The sequence below is a fragment of the Musa acuminata genome, chromosome BXJ2-4, assembly GCF_036884655.1.
Source record: "Musa acuminata AAA Group cultivar baxijiao chromosome BXJ2-4, Cavendish_Baxijiao_AAA, whole genome shotgun sequence".
Taxonomy (NCBI): domain Eukaryota; kingdom Viridiplantae; phylum Streptophyta; class Magnoliopsida; order Zingiberales; family Musaceae; genus Musa; species Musa acuminata.
Window position 1 is genome coordinate 11,429,070 of NC_088341.1, and position 16,521 is coordinate 11,445,590.

General features: G+C 44.8%; 2 protein-coding genes and 1 long non-coding RNA gene across 7 annotated transcripts; 1 reads left to right on the forward strand and 2 right to left on the reverse strand.

Annotated features, from left to right (window-relative positions):
• On the reverse strand, positions 1-2,552 carry LOC135610027 (putative receptor protein kinase ZmPK1). Its single transcript, XM_065103942.1, has one exon. The coding sequence runs from the start codon at positions 2,493-2,495 to the stop codon at positions 84-86; it is 2,412 nt and encodes an 803-aa protein (XP_064960014.1). The 5' UTR covers positions 2,496-2,552; the 3' UTR covers positions 1-83.
• A 316-nt stretch (positions 2,553-2,868) lies between these two features.
• On the forward strand, positions 2,869-7,052 carry LOC135610029 (uncharacterized). 3 transcript variants are annotated; one of them, XR_010486017.1, is made up of 3 exons: positions 3,201-3,539; positions 3,643-3,757; positions 5,378-5,783. It is a non-coding gene; the product is annotated as an uncharacterized LOC135610029 (long non-coding RNA). The 3 variants fall into 3 exon arrangements; XR_010486016.1 differs by lacking the exon at positions 5,378-5,783 and adding an exon at positions 6,170-7,052 and having other exon boundaries at positions 3,211-3,539; XR_010486015.1 differs by lacking the exon at positions 5,378-5,783 and having other exon boundaries at positions 2,869-3,539; positions 3,643-3,962.
• A 221-nt stretch (positions 7,053-7,273) lies between these two features.
• On the reverse strand, positions 7,274-11,413 carry LOC135610028 (uncharacterized). Of its 3 annotated transcripts, none has more exons than XM_065103943.1 (3): positions 11,053-11,413; positions 9,961-10,239; positions 7,274-8,600 (listed from the first exon to the last, which is right to left on the reverse strand). In XM_065103943.1, the coding sequence occupies exons 1-3, from the start codon at positions 11,194-11,196 to the stop codon at positions 7,482-7,484; spliced, it is 1,542 nt and encodes a 513-aa protein (XP_064960015.1). In that variant the 5' UTR covers positions 11,197-11,413; the 3' UTR covers positions 7,274-7,481. The 3 variants fall into 3 exon arrangements, with proteins under 3 accessions (XP_064960015.1, XP_064960016.1, XP_064960017.1); XM_065103944.1 differs by having other exon boundaries at positions 9,961-10,236; positions 11,053-11,411; XM_065103945.1 differs by having other exon boundaries at positions 9,961-10,236; positions 10,522-11,195.
• Between the last annotated feature and the right edge of the window lie 5,108 nt (positions 11,414-16,521).

The following is a 16,521-nucleotide window of genomic DNA, read 5'->3' on the forward strand; positions in this document are numbered from 1 at the left end:
GAAAAAAAATATTTCTAATCAATTAATTTATTTAAAAGATACGAAAAAAATATAATAATTTAATTTTTTTCTAAAGTTATACTTTAAATACGATCAGCATCTTTCTCCCCACAAGCTATCAGCAATTTGACGATTTCATTCATGGTCAACCTTCTGCTGCGGTCTTCCTCCAAGCAGGACACTGCAATCTTCACCATGGCCGTCGCCTGCTCATGATTGAACTGCCCACGCAACCTGTGATCCACTACATCTCTCACCCATGACTCGTCGCTGCCGCCCAGTTGCTCCTTCAGCTCGGCCACCAGCGACCTCAGGCTCTTCTCTGTTCCGTCCGCTTCCACCCAGTCCGAAACCCGGCTCCCCTTCAGTATCTCCAGAAGCACGACGCCGTAGCTGTACACGTCGACCTTGGCGGTGATCGGAAAGCTCAGCGCCCATTCGGGCGCCATATACCCCGTCGTTCCTCGCATCCGCGAGATGTTGAAGCCCGGGCCGTCCCGCTTCGACAGCTTGGCCAGGCCGAAATCGGCGATCTTGGGTTCGAAGTCACGGTCCAGGAGGATGTTTTCGGGCTTCACGTCGCAGTGGATGACCCACTCCAAGCATTCATGGTGGAGGTACGCGAGGCCTCTGGCCGTCCCCAGTGCGATCTTGAACCTTTGGTTCCATCCCAGCGAGCTGCCGCTGTCGGCGCGGCCGAACAGGTACTTGTCCAGCGATTGATTCTCCACGTACTCGTACACCAGCAGCCTGTGCTGGCCTTCGGAGCAGAACCCCCACATCCTGACCAGATTCATGTGGTTGATTCTTCCGATCACGCTTACCTCGGCCCAGAATTCTTCTTCTCCCTCCATCACGTCCGTCAGCTTCTTCACCGCCAACACCCTCTTGTCATCCAATACTCCCCTGTATACCGCACCTGAGCTTCCCCTGCCGAGCTCCTCCTTGAATTTGCCGGTCGCCTCCCGGAGGTCGCGGTACGTGAACCTCCTGAACTGACGGCTTATCATCCGGTAACCTTCCTCCACTGACTTGGTTGTATCTCGGCCCCGGAAAATGCACCACCAGCCTGCGAAGATGAAGAGAAACTCTGCTGCTCCCAGTGATGCAGCAAATCCGTAGAGGTAGACCCACTTGGTGTTGCTTCTGTTGTTCCCGTACCTAAGCGAAGAGCTCGTTGTGACAGTGGAACCATCGGAATTGCAGGTGACCACAGATTGATTGGAGCTCGAGGAGGACACTACGCTTATAGGCACTTTGAGAAAGATACTACCTGGAAAATTCGGAGACTTGTAGCCATTGAACAGCGAACTCTTCGGGAAACACAACCCATTGCCCGCCAGTCGGTAGCCAAAAGCCCGGCAGTCGCAACTCTGGATGCATGCGTTTCGGCAGGCTTCAAACGAGATCATTGTGGAGTAGGTGCTCATGTCGAATCCATAGTAGTCCGTCTCCTGGAGCTCGATGAAGTGGAGCTGCTGCTGAGTGTGGTTGCTGCAACTGAGGTTGAACTTTGGCTTGCAGCCACTGTTCCAATCGGCGGGATCGCTCATCTCGTAGCCCGGAGGACATGAACACCGGATGCCCGGATAATACTCGCAAATCCCGTTCCTACCGCATAGCCCATGCACGTTGCAGATCTGCGACAGAGCTTCCCAGGTGATGGACCACGTCCCGGTCGACTCATTCAAGCTGTAGAGTCTGAGGTTACCATCGTAATCCATGGTCAGCCGCCTTCTGATGCCAACACCTAAATCGGAGGCTAGGGCTTTGAACCCGTCGCTTGAGTGGAAGTTCCCTTTCTCATCGAGAAATGCGATTCTCGTGCTGTTATAGTTTGATCTTCCGTTTTGGTACAAAGTGCTGTCCGGGTTTGGCCAGTAGATGCTGGAGATCTCCGGTCCATCATACATGAGCCTGAGGACGTTATCGTTGTCGAAGTAGAGGGTATAATAGCCCGATCTGCGAGCGCCCTTGGCAATCGGTGATACAAGCCGCTTTCCTTTGGTCAGAGGCTGCCAAGGAACCAAAGTGTCGGTAGGTGAATCGAAGCTTTGCCAAAGGACATGACCATCGCGGTCCTTCAAGACAAGGTTGCCGGTGTCGAGGAGTTCGGCAGTCGAAACTCCGGCGTAGCTGGTGTTGGTGTCCCACACAGTGGATCCGTCGACGTCGGTGAGGGCTAGTTTGCCGTCTCGACGCAGAGAAACCCTGGAGCCGCGGCCATTCACGGGGGCGTCGCGGTTCGCGGTCCAGACGACGGCGTCCTCCTCGGAGTTGGTGAACCAGATGGAGAAGCAGTAGGCGTTGGTGCCTACCTTGCGGAAGCCACAAGAGAAGGCGCGGTCCGGTGAGGTAAGAACGTCCTCCTCGTGCTGCTCTACGGAGAGAGAAGAACCTCTTTCCAAGGTAGAAGGATGTGTTGCAAGAGAGCAGTGGAAGAAGGCAAAGCTGAGGGAGAGAAGGATCAAAGGAGAGATGAACTTGATTCCCATGTCTGACGCGGTGGGAGAGATATCGGGCTACCTGTGGAATACCTCCTCTATATCAATATCATTTCCTTTGTTATTGACAGATAAATAAACTCTCCCTCTCTCTTTCACTCGCGTCAGAAGAATGATTGCAGTCGTCGGTCAGACTACAGTCGAGCATTCAAAGTATGCCATCATTGAAACTATTATATTTCACAACCAACGAAATGATACAAAGGTGAGTGAACGCGACCGGCAGTCGACGTTCCGTGACGGTGGCTGCAATCCCATTTCAGTATCTTACATCGTGTTTGTCTCCTCACGAATGTTTTGAGGCTTTCACTATTCGTTTTCCTCGGGATCTTCACCATGGAACAGTTTTCTATGTCATCCTGTTTGTTTTTAAATGTCAACTTGCCATAGAAAGTCAAAGAATGATTGGATATCTTCCATCATTACTCGATCGTCAACTTGGCATGAAAGCAGCTGCGGTCCAGACGCCAGCCGGAAGGACGGGGAAATAATTTTGGATAGCATGTAGCCACCGATCACCTACTTTGATCACTAAAATGATTTCTCCGGACACGTTCATGTCATGTCGTGTTGGAAACGTAAACGACGACTATGTCAGGAAGATGTAGAATTGCAATGGATATACACGGGAATACGTTACCAGAAGGATAGACTTAGACAGATCAACCTGCATCGTTCTCTTATCCGATCAATGATGAAATGGGAAATCTGTGGGTTAGCAATCAACAAATAAATAATAATAATAATAATAATAATAATATTATTATTATTATTATTATTATTATTTAAGTCTCTGGCAGTTACTCGCATAACAAATTTTGCTCCTACTTTTAGGGTTTTTGTGGTCTGTAAAACCCCCGCTGCCGGCCTTTTCCCGTCTCTTCCTCTCGCCGTGGCCGCTGTCGCCGCTAGGTCCGTCCTCTGGTCGGCGTCGCTCCAGGGTGGGGCGCCGCCCAAGCCGTTGCGGCCTCGCGCCTGCCCTCCGCTTCTCTGCCTCCCTAAACCGAGGCCCGCTGCCGCCGCTCGTTTCCTCAGGTATCACCTATATCAATAAGAAACCGGTTAGCGTTTCATCCACATGGGCTTGGATCCTGGATCTCTTCTTGCTCTGCTTCCTCTAACGGTTTCTTCGTTTAAGGTCTCCCGTGGAGGCGAGCTTCTGCGTGGAGTCGCTCATGCCGATGCGACGGCCTCGGCTCTGATGACCTCGATCCTCAATGTTTCGCTCGGGGGATACGGGTGGCTGTCCCAAGGTATCGTCCTCCGCTTCTTGCTTCTTTGAGCATTTTATTGAGTGGATCGTGTGCGGCTGTTTAAATCGATTCTATTTCTTGCCCTTGAGTTGGTTGCTATGGTGGCTTACTGTATGTCCAATTAAATCATGTTACGTAGTTTCAGATTCTCCTAGACATCAATCATTTTATGTATGCCAATGGTCAGATGAGGGTTGGATGGTTATTGAGTTCTTGACTCATCAATCATTTTAGACAGCATATTATAGGAAGACAAGAGACATATAAATATTAGCTACAGTGTCAGAGGAATCTGATGCTGTGTTCTTGGAAGCCTCGAGTGAACCAAGAAGAGGCAATGGACAGATATCAACAATTTTCCTTCAAGTGCCCATTTAGACATGCAGAGATGTGGACGATTGCTACTAGGTTAGGGCAAGAAGTAATGCATCTCCATTTGTTTATTATTGCGCAATCCTTTATTCTAATCGTCTCCCTCTTTACCTCCTGCCGAACATAATTCCTGGAATTATGCCCTGCTCTGTGACTTGCACAAAATGCAAATTACTCCAAAGCTCTGCGTAAGGCCTGCTGCATTTTTCTATTCTACCTTGTTCTCTCTGTCACTGAACAGCACATTCACTTGTGTACCTTCTGCTTTAACCTATAAGCCTTCAACTTGTAATCCTCATTTTTCTTCCAATGTATAAAGCATAAACTAATCCTAATGAAGGAAAGAGAGACTATATATTGGAATTTGTCTTGTTTTATGTTTGTTGAATCGATGTGCTTCTCGAAGTGGCAGTGGAAGTAGCTTAACTAATTGTGGTGAATGTACTAGGAGTAGCTTAAGTAATTGTGTAATTAGTTGTTGGAGGCCCTCTGTTTTTATGAAGTTGCTCTTGGCATTTTTTTTTTATCTACATGCGTGAAAATAGTATGGTTATTTGTGTGGGATTAGGTTTAGAACATTAAAAATTTCATTACAGTGAAGTCCTTTCCCTTTTGAGGCCCATCCTGTAGTTTGTTTTAGGTCAGACAGTTTGCGTTGGAAACAACTCTAGTTGTCACCAACAGTAAGCTACCCTAATGTGTCGATAGAAATCATTCTTGGTTGTCCTATAAGTTCGTACTTGTTTTAAACACAATTGTTTTTACATATGCTGTTCTTCTTTTTTTATTTTTGATGCAAGAACACATCTTTTTTCTCTTTTGCCTTTTTATATCACATTGTATGTGATATAAATTCTTTATAAACCTTCAAAATTGTTTATTGTTTATGCACAAATATTTCAGGACCTTTTTGTGTTTCACCAGTTCTTGCTCTCTTTTCCTTGACACAATTAGTGGAACCAAGAAACCTTCTCCCCTAAATACAATTTATTACTATTTATTTACCACTGGCTGGTCTTGACTTGACTAGCTTTTTGTAAAAGATCGAGATGCTATCAAAATCAGAGGAAAAAATGACATTATTGAAACTGGAAGCCTAGGCCAAAAAACATGTTTGCTGTTCATATTTCGGTAGAATTTCCCATCTTAATTTTTTTTCTTATTCAATACGTTGCCAAATGAAGAGATGTACTGATATATTGTCTTTAAGTCGGCTGGCAATGAGGATGTATGATGATGGTATATCAGGTGGATTCAGCCAGATGCATAGACAAAGACACTTGATATATTATCCTCGTTCATGCTCCCTTGATTTGTTGAAGCTTTATGGGGCCTTTTTCTAGGATCGGCTGGGTGCACATAGGAAAGGGGAAATGTCATGACATGTTCTGCTAATATTATAAATTTGCTTGTGTCACTCTGGTTTGTTAGCTGATATATATGTTTCAATAATTTTAAGTTTGCAAAAGGTTTTATTATTTCTCCTCTCATATGTCGGAAAATGGATTTGCCAAGCCAATGTGAAGACGTGGTTTGCTTGACTTTTTCAACTTCATTTGATATACCATAGATTTCATGATGTGTTTATGTCAACGTTTGAATTACACGTGTATGTGTTAACGTGAAGACTTGGTTTGCTCAAACTTTTTCTTAACTTCATTTTAGTATTCTGCATTGTGTTCTGTCATGGTTGATACGTGCTTGGTTGACTTTCTTCCTGTTTGTTTAGGTCTGATATTTTTGGTATGGAGAGTTCTCTCTCGATTACTTGCATTTTCTTCGATCTCCATTATGGAAAGAAAAAAGTTGTGATAGATTATGGTTTGAAATTATTTTCCAAGCTTCTGTTGTTTCATCACCAGTAGTTGGAGCTCAAATAGTAATCGTAGATTGAGTCGTAGGCTTCCTTCTCATGGACATTGCATCAATGGTAACCATTGCTAAGTACTATTAAATTCAAGAATTTAATCTTCTTAACCTTGGTTAAAGTTGATCCTATATGGGAATAAGAATATATACATATATATGTTGCTTTTGCAGCGTGGATAAAGCGGAGGTGGGTAGAGCGAAAGTAGGCAACAAAGGGCGCTAGTGATGGGTAGAGCGAAGGATGGCCGCAATGGAGAGGTGCGACCCATGGCCAAAGAAGAGGAGCACCTGAATGAGGCTGAGATAGGGTACTCATTTGTAAGGTGGTGGGTGGTGGCGTGGAGGATGACTAGTTGGGTGACATAAGAGAGAGGGGAACGAGGCGATTGCTATGGCTACGGCCTTAGCCAAGGGAGGGGAACAAGGTTGTCATCTACAGGCAGCAAAGGTGGGTAACAAGGTAGTCGCCTACGGGCGATGCTACGCAGAGCCAACAGGAGAGGAGGTTCAACGAGTGAAAGGCGGGAACCGTTGTTGAAGGAGAGCAGCGCTTGGATGTGATGGGGATGGGGGCTCGTCAACAGGGTGGTGCGGAGGATGACCAACTGAGCGATTGAAGAGGGGGACAAGGCAATCGCTCACGAGCGATGTTGCATAGAAGCAACGAGGAAGAAGAGGGGAAGAGAAGGGGAAAGAGAGAGAAGGGGGAGGAGGTTTGACGAACGGTGATGACAAACACAATTGGTAAAGGGCTAAGGGGTTTTTTTCATCAAATTGATAAAACAAAATATCCTAAAATATCACACACACACCTATATATACACGTATACGAACACACACAATAAACAATTATTAAGTTGTTTAGGCGACATCATTTGATGCACATTATTTGAGAATTTCAACACTAGATCCTATATTAAGACTGAAAGGGAGGATAAATGCTCGAAAAAAAAGGGGGAAAGAAACAGATTGGCAAATCGAAACTACTGTATCTCGGTGAGGTGTCTCGATGCATCAACTATGTGGGAGGATGATTCGAGCCGGATGTGTTAAGAGTAACTCATTTGCTGTCTAACGAAACTGAGACATCTGAGGCATTTCCTAGGGACACTGCCATTTATGCTTCAAAGTGGGATAGGAAAACGACCGTACTTCTAGAACCCACCATATCCACAATATTGACCACAACGATCACTGCCGAGCATTGCATGATATACCAATTTATTAGAAGAAAGCAAATCTACTTGTGCTACACGAGAAATCGGGCGACCGAGAGAATATAATTCCGAGTTTTCCACAGTACTCGTCGGCCATGACGTCTGATACGTCGTGGTCTCGTAATGAGCTTTCACCTGACAACAAATGTTACCAGAAGGATCCTGTTTGTCACATGGGTAGCAATTTTTATCTACGAACACCATGCAATCTCAGGATCTGATACAAATGAAAAGCCAACGTCGGCAACTCACAGCGTGAGTTTGTCTCACCATGCTCGTGCAGGTGCTGCAGCGGCTTGTCCATTCAATCTATCGAGCAGCGAATGAAAATCCATAGGCTGACCGCTCTCGACCATCCTCTGAACAGCACCGATGATCTGATTCCTATCATATCCCATACCAACAGCTTTCTCAATCATCTCTCCGTAGGAGTGATTGCGCGTCAGTCTCGAGTCATAGGGGAGAGCTGCACTATTGCTCGGAGGTATTTGCTGGTTCCTGGCAACTGGAAGGTTGTTGTTTGGTGGATAACTAGAGGCAGCATTGTAACCCTGTAGATTGTAAGGTGGAGGCGGATGCGTCGTGCTACCTCCCATGTAACTACCCTTGCTGAGCTGTGATCCAAAAGAGCTCTGGCTGACTGGAGACAGCATCGGTTGCTGCATATTGTGTAGGTGTGGCTGTGATCCTAAGCTTCCTGTTCGTCCATCACCGAATGGCAAAACTTCAGGGCGGATCGCTGTCACATTAGGTTGTGGGACCTGCGTAGGCACGCTGCTGTCAGGAAATGTTGCAGGAACAGGTTGAGGTGGGTATGGAGGATATGATGGTTGGGTCTGTGAAGCGGGTTGTTGAGGCTGGGCCACCTGTTGCGCCAAGTGCTGGGCAGGCTGTGAAGGCAATTGCTGCTGGTACTGAGAAAATGATGGAGGTCGATTCTGGTTGGCTATCAGCGGTTGCCGTGGTGGTGCCTGGACTGGGCCATCCTGAAGCTGAGGTCTTGCCTGCACAGGTTGGCTATGTGGCAAAGTTTGATGATGATGATAGTATCTTGCTGCTTGACTCATTATGATTTGATCCAGTTGGATATTATAAGAGATAGGCGGCTGATGCTGCATAGGAAGTTCTTTGTACGGTTGGATTGACTGAGAAGTTCCATCCGGAAGTATCGGTGGCGAAGTAGCAGGTCGAGGTAGGGCAAGGGCCAGCTGCTGGTTTGCAACGTCTGGCTTATCGTCCAGCTTTTTGGGCTCCGAAACAGATCGTGCAACAACTTCTTCCTTCTTTTCTACAGATTCTTTCTGCACCATTTGAAGCTTGGCCAGTTCCTTGTGAGTTTCAGCGAGCTCTTGCTTGTCTCTCATAATTTGAACAGACCTGTGGACCTGATGTGGAGAGTGCAAGGCGATTATTGTATAATAGACTCCAACTTAAGGTATCTGTAGATTGTAAAATGAACCTTATATGACTGGTAGGTACCATGATGATATCATTGCTTACACATGGTTTGAAATTGAACTCTATCAGTTTCGAGGTAAATAACTAAGTTAATTTTACATGCAAGCCAGATTTTGTACCTTTCTTAGCCATAACATGAAGAAAAGAAATATACACCAAGAAATTTGAATAGATATAAAAAAATATAAAGAGGTACACATGCATGGCCATTAGCTTATCCACTAAAAGACCATCTTCGGTGCCGCATTGACCATAGGCAAGCATCACCCAAAGCATTTATGATTGCCATCATAAACCTTTATCCGTTGGTTGAAACATCCTCTACATGTGTATGAATATGGCTACCCATTTATAATCCTATCTGTCAAAAAAGCTCTGTGCCTATTTCGAGTGATCATCAACTTTCTCCTTTACTGATCATATCCACAATGCATGTATATTATTTAAGAAGTTCGTATGTGCAAAAGCCATCTATTTTCTAGGCTTTCTAAAGATCAGAAAAATAATTCATAAACTAAAAAAACATATTAATGGATAGTGGTTCTTCAGACACCACATAAATCTACTTATCAACATTCCAAGCATCCTACAACGTTGATGATCTTCTGTTTCACTTCATGTGCAAAAGATCCAGTGGACTGTTAAAAAGGATCAGACGATTTATATAGCATGGTTATCGTTACTACTAAACAGCCATTGACGTTTCAATTACCTTATAAATTTGATTGGATGCCATTTATTTTCAGATAAAACCATCTCCTTGATTACAACCTGATATTATATGTTTACTTGGACAACCAATCTACAGCTACAAGTTACACTCTCAAACTATTCCACTCAGAGGATGCTAGGAAATGTTAATCATCCAGCACATACAGTGATAACATTGTCCATTTGATATAGAAGGATAGCAAGTTTGCAACACAAGCACAAATTGCGTTGAACTCAGCGGAAAAATTAAAGCGTAGGTTATGTCAAACAATTAAATCCGACCAAAACCTTAAAAGGACAAAGAACTAGTCATTCGATCTGGAGTTCTTTCTGAATCAGCCTATGCCATAATGTCTCGATACCAAGAAAACATAACCATCTAATTTTAATAAAATCAATAATAACCAGCCATCACTATTACTGCTATTATAACCATAAAGGAGATTATCTGCAGAACCCAAGTCAAGCCACTCTAAGCGGACAGAAAGTACTATCATGAAGCATCTTCCTTTAATTGAGTCGCGAAAACAAATTATATAAACACAAACACTTATGTGATATCAGCATTAAACTTACTTCTTGGAGATGTTTCTCAAGAGACTTGAAGTTCAGATCCTTGTCACTCTGATCCTGAATGAAATCACCTCGTAGTTCACAAAGTGATTGTTCAAGTTTGTGGAAATGTATCTCCATCTGTGACAAACGGCCACTTATAGCCTCAAGCGATTGAAGTAGAGTATCAGCATATTTTTTCATGCATTTCTCGACAGAAGATGTTACACTATACTTGGAACAATCTTCTTTCTCATAAGCACTGACCAATGATCTCCCCATTCTGCATTCTTGGATATCCTGCTTTATGAAGATCAAGTAATAGAAACAATTTGAGATTCGATGCATTACCTTGTTTACATTACATTAGGGCTATCTTAGTTATTTCTCATGGAGAGCAATAAAAATGTGATGGTCCATGGACTAAAATCCTAGTTCTTTCAAATGAATAATTAATGGACTTGTTATAGATTTTCTAGTAAATTCAACAAAATAAGGATAAGTGACTTTCGATAGACATAGATTACCACAACATTAACAAATTCTATGATGTATATAAAGGACAAATCACACTTCAGGGCTTACATTTACAAGTGCGAAAGGATACAATGAGTGCATCATATGCCTCAACTTTTGAGAAAGCGAACATTCTTGCAGAAGGTGCAACACATCTGCATGTTACCATCCGGATCCAACAATAGGTGGCTATTCTTGATTACCAATTGAGCATAACACGATGAAAACCATCCAAGGTTGGAAACATATCAAAGTAGTCACATTATAGCGTGATACCAATGTCTATCTATGTAAAGACAATCCCAACCAAACCATCAAACTGAAACCAAACCAGAAGAGATCACAAGCATTAGCAATAATAACGAAAACCCTAATTCTCCCTTACTCTGAACAATCAATTGCATTACATCTACGGTTGGCGTTCGTAAGTAAGCGTCCCATGTTACAAGAGAAAATGGGATACGATGCCCATTCTAAGCATCAAAACTCTCGTCCTGTTTCCAATACTGACCAAATTGGCGAACCAATCCGACAAGTCCGGACATCAATACGTGGCATCAACAAATCAACGGAGGAAACAAGATCAAGAAAGGAGAATACCGTCCCGGGAAGGTTCGATCGCTTCCCGATCGAGGGGTCCTGGGCGGCATAGTCACCGTAGGGGCAGAGAACATCATCGGATCCGAAATCGAACGAGTTGGAGTCCGAAGCGGCGGCCCGGCCGGAGGATTCACCCGACGCCATCGAAACAGAGACCGAGGTAAGGGTTAGGGACAGGGTCGCAACCGTCTCCTCTTTTCTTGGTCGCCTAGGAAAGGGAAGGAAACGACAAGGTCGGTTGCTATCTTGCGACGACGGGCAGCTTATGGAGCGCAGCGAGGGCGACGAGGCGGAGACCAGTGAACCTCGACGGTAGGAGCCCACTGTAACGTCCGTTAAGATGTGCTCGCTACACGTTTCTTGCGGCTAAATACCCCCAGAATGAGACGGAGCAGGAAGGGGCAATGTAACACCTTGGACCATATCTAAGACGTGGATTCCGTTTAAGCTAAGCGGTTACCGAAAGACATTTGATGGGCGAGGATAAGGATGGAAATATAAAAATTCATAGTATGTGCTTTTAGTATTATTCTATATCTGCGGTTAATTACATATTCATTTTAATTATATATTATCCTATGCATTTGGACCCTTTTAACGGTATAATTTTTATGAGAAGTGAAACAATCGTTTTATTTTTTTCTAAAATTATTGTTGCCATAAAAAATAACATAATATGTGTTGGATTGATGTCAAATCAATAAGTAAAAAAAGATAATTTTAATATCTCTTTTTTTATTTTACCCAAATTAAAACTTTTTAATGATTAATTTTTATCGGTTTGATGGGTAAAAAAAAGGTAATCCGGTTGACTTCCGATTGCAGCAAGGAGGCATTCATGAAGTGGCGGAGCATCTACTGCTTGTTCGGTATGATGAACTTCTTGTGCCCGACGTATTATCATGGATAAAATTCTAAACATGATGTTTGATGTAATGCTTACATATGTCTGTGTCTCTTGATTTGTTCATGCTTTGCACAACATGTAGAGGGATGGTTGAAGGCTTAACAGCCCCATTTTAGTTGGGTTTGGTGGTCGTTTTAGGCTTGTAAATAAAGGTTATATCATGTGGATACTTGTGAGAGATATTCAGTATGTAGTGGATCATTTTGACTCTTTTTTGTATAACCATTAAAGTGTGTTTATAATTTACATTGGCTATATGAAGTGTATTCAGAAATATTTGCTTGTGGATCCCGAGTGAGGCGTTTTCTTTAACTCGTTTTCCCTTTTCTAGGTCCTAAGGGACCATGAGAGGTTTCAGGGAGGTTGACCTTTGCGGACGGGACATGCAAGGGTGCCACATGACTTAGGCAAAACCAAGTCCATGATAGATGGTATCAGAGCAGGACAAGCAGTCATAGAAACACTTGGCATACAAACATGGGGGACCTAGTTGGGCTGCGTTGAGGCTAGTCAGCATGCGCGACCATTTAGGGGAAAACAGGCATAGAGATGTAGGGAAAAGGAGTCGCTTGAAGGAGCGAGCATCTGAGATTGGCATTCAGAGGAATGGCCAACCCTTCGCGCAAGAGGCACCATAAGAACAAGCAAGATTGGAAGAATGCATAGCGCACAAAGGTTGGGATAGCTGAGTTCGAGCTATGGCTCCACGTTGACAATTATAATTGATGGTGCTCAAGGCAAGCGAGGTGCTTGGTAAAGGATGAGATCATGCAAGGTGGAATGGGTTGCACAACGACCGAAAGAGTTATACAAAGCTCATAGAGGTGAGGGGAATTGCTAACTCGAAGAATTCAGTACTCATGTAAGGGCTTGTATGCGGACGATGGAATGTTCTCGGCCATCCCAAAGCGACCGAAACCTGGCGCTATGGAGCATTGAAACTTTCTCTTCAGCATGAGAAGGTTACGTCCGTAGGAGGCTGAAGTGTGTAGCGAGTTCAGCATGTTACTAGACCTTGAGTGGTGCAACGAGGATTGTATTGATATAGAGTCATAATCTAGTAAGTGCGTTTACATGAGGCAGAACAATGCATAGTTATTTCAGCAAGTCGGAATAGTCCAAGGGGATGGTGGTCTCCGAAGCTTTTAGAGGGAAGGAAATGAAGAGAGATGTTGCTCCAATGGGATAGATACCCAAGAGGGATAAGTCCCGGCTCTCTAGAGGGAGAATCACATGCAACAGACTGCACAAGTTGAGGAGGAGTACCTCAAAAATAATAACTTCACGAAGCTCAATGGGCCGAGTGAGCGACGAGGAGTCATCGCATGATCTCGCTTTAGAGAATGCATTGATGGATGCATTGTGAGATCAAGTGGGGAAGCGACCCAAAGCAACACAAATGAATGCACACTTGGAGTTGATATGGAGATCAGACTCAAGGGAGGATTGACCCGTGGAATGGTGGGCGCGAGGACCACCATCAACTCGATGCAAACAGAGGAGCGGAGCAACTTGGGTGTAACTTGGCGAAGTACCCAAGCCGCATAAACGGAGCCAATATAGAAGATGAAATATGGAGCGGAGGCACAGAGCTTTCCTTGGACATAGGTCAAAGATATAAACTCTTATAGAGGTAAGAGCAGGATCATGTTGTTCCATAGGTCCCTCATTCTGATGGAGCAGGCTCATCCTGTTAGGATCGAGAGCACTAAGAGGGGGGGGTGAATTAGTGCAGCGGAAATTTTACAGCGATTAAAACTGAAAGCTACGTTCGTTCGATAGAAACTATTATGATGCAAAAGCTGATTCACAGTTTGTATCTAAGTGCAGTTTGCGTCTAAGCGCAGATTGCATCTAAGCGCAGTTTGCGTCTAAACACAGTTTGCGTCTAAGCGCAGTTTTGCGTCTAAGCGCAGTTTGCGTCTAAACACAGTTTGCGTCTAAGCGCAGTTTTGCGTCTAAGCGCAGTTTGCGTCTAAACGCAGATTTACGTCTAAGCTCAGATTGCGTTTAAGCGCAGTTTGCGTCTGAGCGCAGTTTACGTCTAAGATCAGATTGCGTCTGAGCGCAGTGCAGTTTGCGTCTAAACGCAGTTTTACGTCTAAACACAGTTTTACGTCTAAACGTAGTTTTACGTCTAAACGCAGTTTACGTCTAAACGCAGTTTTACGTCTAAACGTAGTTTTACGTTCAAAAGTAGTTTACGTCTAAAACACAGTTTTACGTCTAAGCAGAATCAAGACGTAAACGTAAACTGCAAAGAAACTTGTTCGCAGAAATCAGTTTGCAGTTATAAACAGAATCAAGACGTAAACGTAAACTGCAAAGAAACTCGTTCGCAGAAATCAGTTTGCAGTTATAAACAGAATCAAGACGTAAACGTAAACTGCACAGAATTCGTTCGTAAAAGCGCAGAGAGCAGAGGCTAAGTAGGAGGTTTGCAGTAATGATAAAGTGCTCAAAATAAACGCAAACCAGAGATTTAGAGTGGTTCGGTCAGTCTTGACCTACTCCACTTTTGGCTTCCTCCACCGATGAGGTCACTGACGTCAACTAGAAGCCTTCCTTCAATAGGCGAAGGCCAACTACCCTCTTACAGATTCACTCCTTTTGATGGGCTTAGGAGACAACCCTTACAAATGTTTTCTCTCCTCACTTTACAACTCAAACTTGAAGAACAGAAGGAGGAGGAAAACTAGCAGTTTTGAGCTCTAAGAACCACTGAAAAGATCAAGATTTCGGCTTGAGTTCTTGCTCTTTCAGTGCTGAATGGGTGGGGTATTTATAGGCCCCAACCCAATTCAAATTTGGAGCTCAAAACGATAAAATCCCGGAATTCCGGGATCAGGCGATTGCACCTCCTAACTGGAGAGGTTGCACCGCCTGGCAGAGCTCGAAGACTGAGCCTCTGGGCGGTGCTACCTCTGTCAGGGGCGGTTGCACCTCTCTGCCAGAGCTCGAAGACTGAGCTCAGGCGGTTGCACCTCCTGACTGGGGCGGTTGCACCGCCTGGCAGAGCTCGAAACTTGAGCTCAGGCGGTGCCACCTCTTGTCAGGAGAGGTTGCACCGCCCAGTCTCGCTCGGAGACTGAGCCCAGGCGGTTGCACCTCCTGGCTGGGGCGGTTGCACCTCCCAGCCTCGTTGGAAGACTTAGCCTGGGCGGTGCTACCTCCTAGCCTGGGCGGTTGCACCTCTTTCACTATTTCAGCTCACTTGGTTTGGCTCCAAACTTGGTCCAAACCAGTCCGAACTTGGGCCTAATTGGCCCCTACTTGGGTTATAGGATTAACACCTAATCCTAACCCTAATTAACGTGCTAACTATGATTTTAAAGACATTTTCTAAGCTATTACAAAGTCCGCAAGTCAAGACTTCTTCTAGCGAGCTTTCGGCAAACTTCCGGCGGTCTTCCGATGAACTCTCGGAAACCATTCTGCGGACTCCTGGCAAGCTCCTAGACTTCACGATGTGATCTTAGTGAGTTCCAACGAGCTTCTTCGGCAAGCTCTGATCTTTCTTGGCGAGCTGCGCGAACTCCCAACGAACCTTCAGACTTCCGTCGAACTCTCGAACTCGCAACAAATCCTTCGCGCTTGACTCCGACACTTTGTTTCGCTTTATGTCTTCATCGTTATCATAGTTAATCCTGCACAATTAAAGCAAAACTTCGATCGAGACAATTAATCCTAAGCAATTAACCAAGTTGTCCGGCATGTCATTGGTCCCTCGACGCTTCGTCCGATTCTTCGGCGCATCGTCCTTTCCTGCAGCCTATTGCCTAATCGGCCTGTTGACTCTGCAACTCCGATATCCTTGGCACAATACCCGCTCTTCTTGGCCCGATGCCCGAGTCCACGGCCCGAAGCCTTCTGTCGATACGTCGACCAATCCACCGGCCCGACGTCCAATCTTCTGACATGTTCCTCCGGCACAACATGATTTTCCTGCTTTAATTGTCTCATCCTGATCGAGGCATCCTGCGTCACTCAAAACGCAGATTAAATCATAAACATATATCAAGTAGTTTCATCATCAAAATACGAGATTCAACACATCCTGCATGGTGCCAAAGACTAAGGGAGCTTCGAGGCACATGCACCTTATCTCAGAGAAGCATTTGACGGAGGAACTAAGGTGACTTAACTTGCAAAGGTGTAGTTAGGTTCAAAAGGCCTTGGCACGGGGCAAGAGGACGTGGAGGCGAGTACTCTTGAATAATATGCTATAGTGTTGCCATTCAAGTTATCATGAAGGAAGCGGTGCGTAGCGGAGATTGCGCTGGTAGGGGGGCAGAGGCCTAGGATCCAAACAATAGTGCACCATTTTCAGCGAAGTTGATGGACTTCGGGAGCTACTAGGCGATGGACTATCCTAGAGCAATGCTTCATCTAGGTGTGACCCAAGAGCAGGTGGATGAAAGTCGATTACCAAAGGATCGAACACAATCAAAGGTGGAAGAGGCCCTACGATATGTTGGCAGAGGCCACACATGGAGGGATCGCAATCCGAGTTCATCCCACAATAATCAGAATACAATGGAGATGTCATTAAGAGGCGATAT

What these genes read in the sequence shown, in the direction of transcription:
- LOC135610028 (XM_065103943.1), bottom strand. Translation starts at nt 11,196, where the DNA reads ATGGCGTCGGGTGAATCCTCCGGCCGGGCCGCCGCTTCGGACTCCAAC. An exon ending in GATCGAACCTTCCCGGGACG is followed by an intron (nt 10,240 to 11,052) that starts GTATTCTCCTTT and finishes ATCTTCATAAAG; the next exon opens with CAGGATATCCAAGAATGCAG. An exon ending in TTGAGAAACATCTCCAAGAA is followed by an intron (nt 8,601 to 9,960) that starts GTAAGTTTAATG and finishes TCTCCACATCAG; the next exon opens with GTCCACAGGTCTGTTCAAAT.
- LOC135610027 (XM_065103942.1), bottom strand. Translation starts at nt 2,495, where the DNA reads ATGGGAATCAAGTTCATCTCTCCTTTGATCCTTCTCTCCCTCAGCTTT.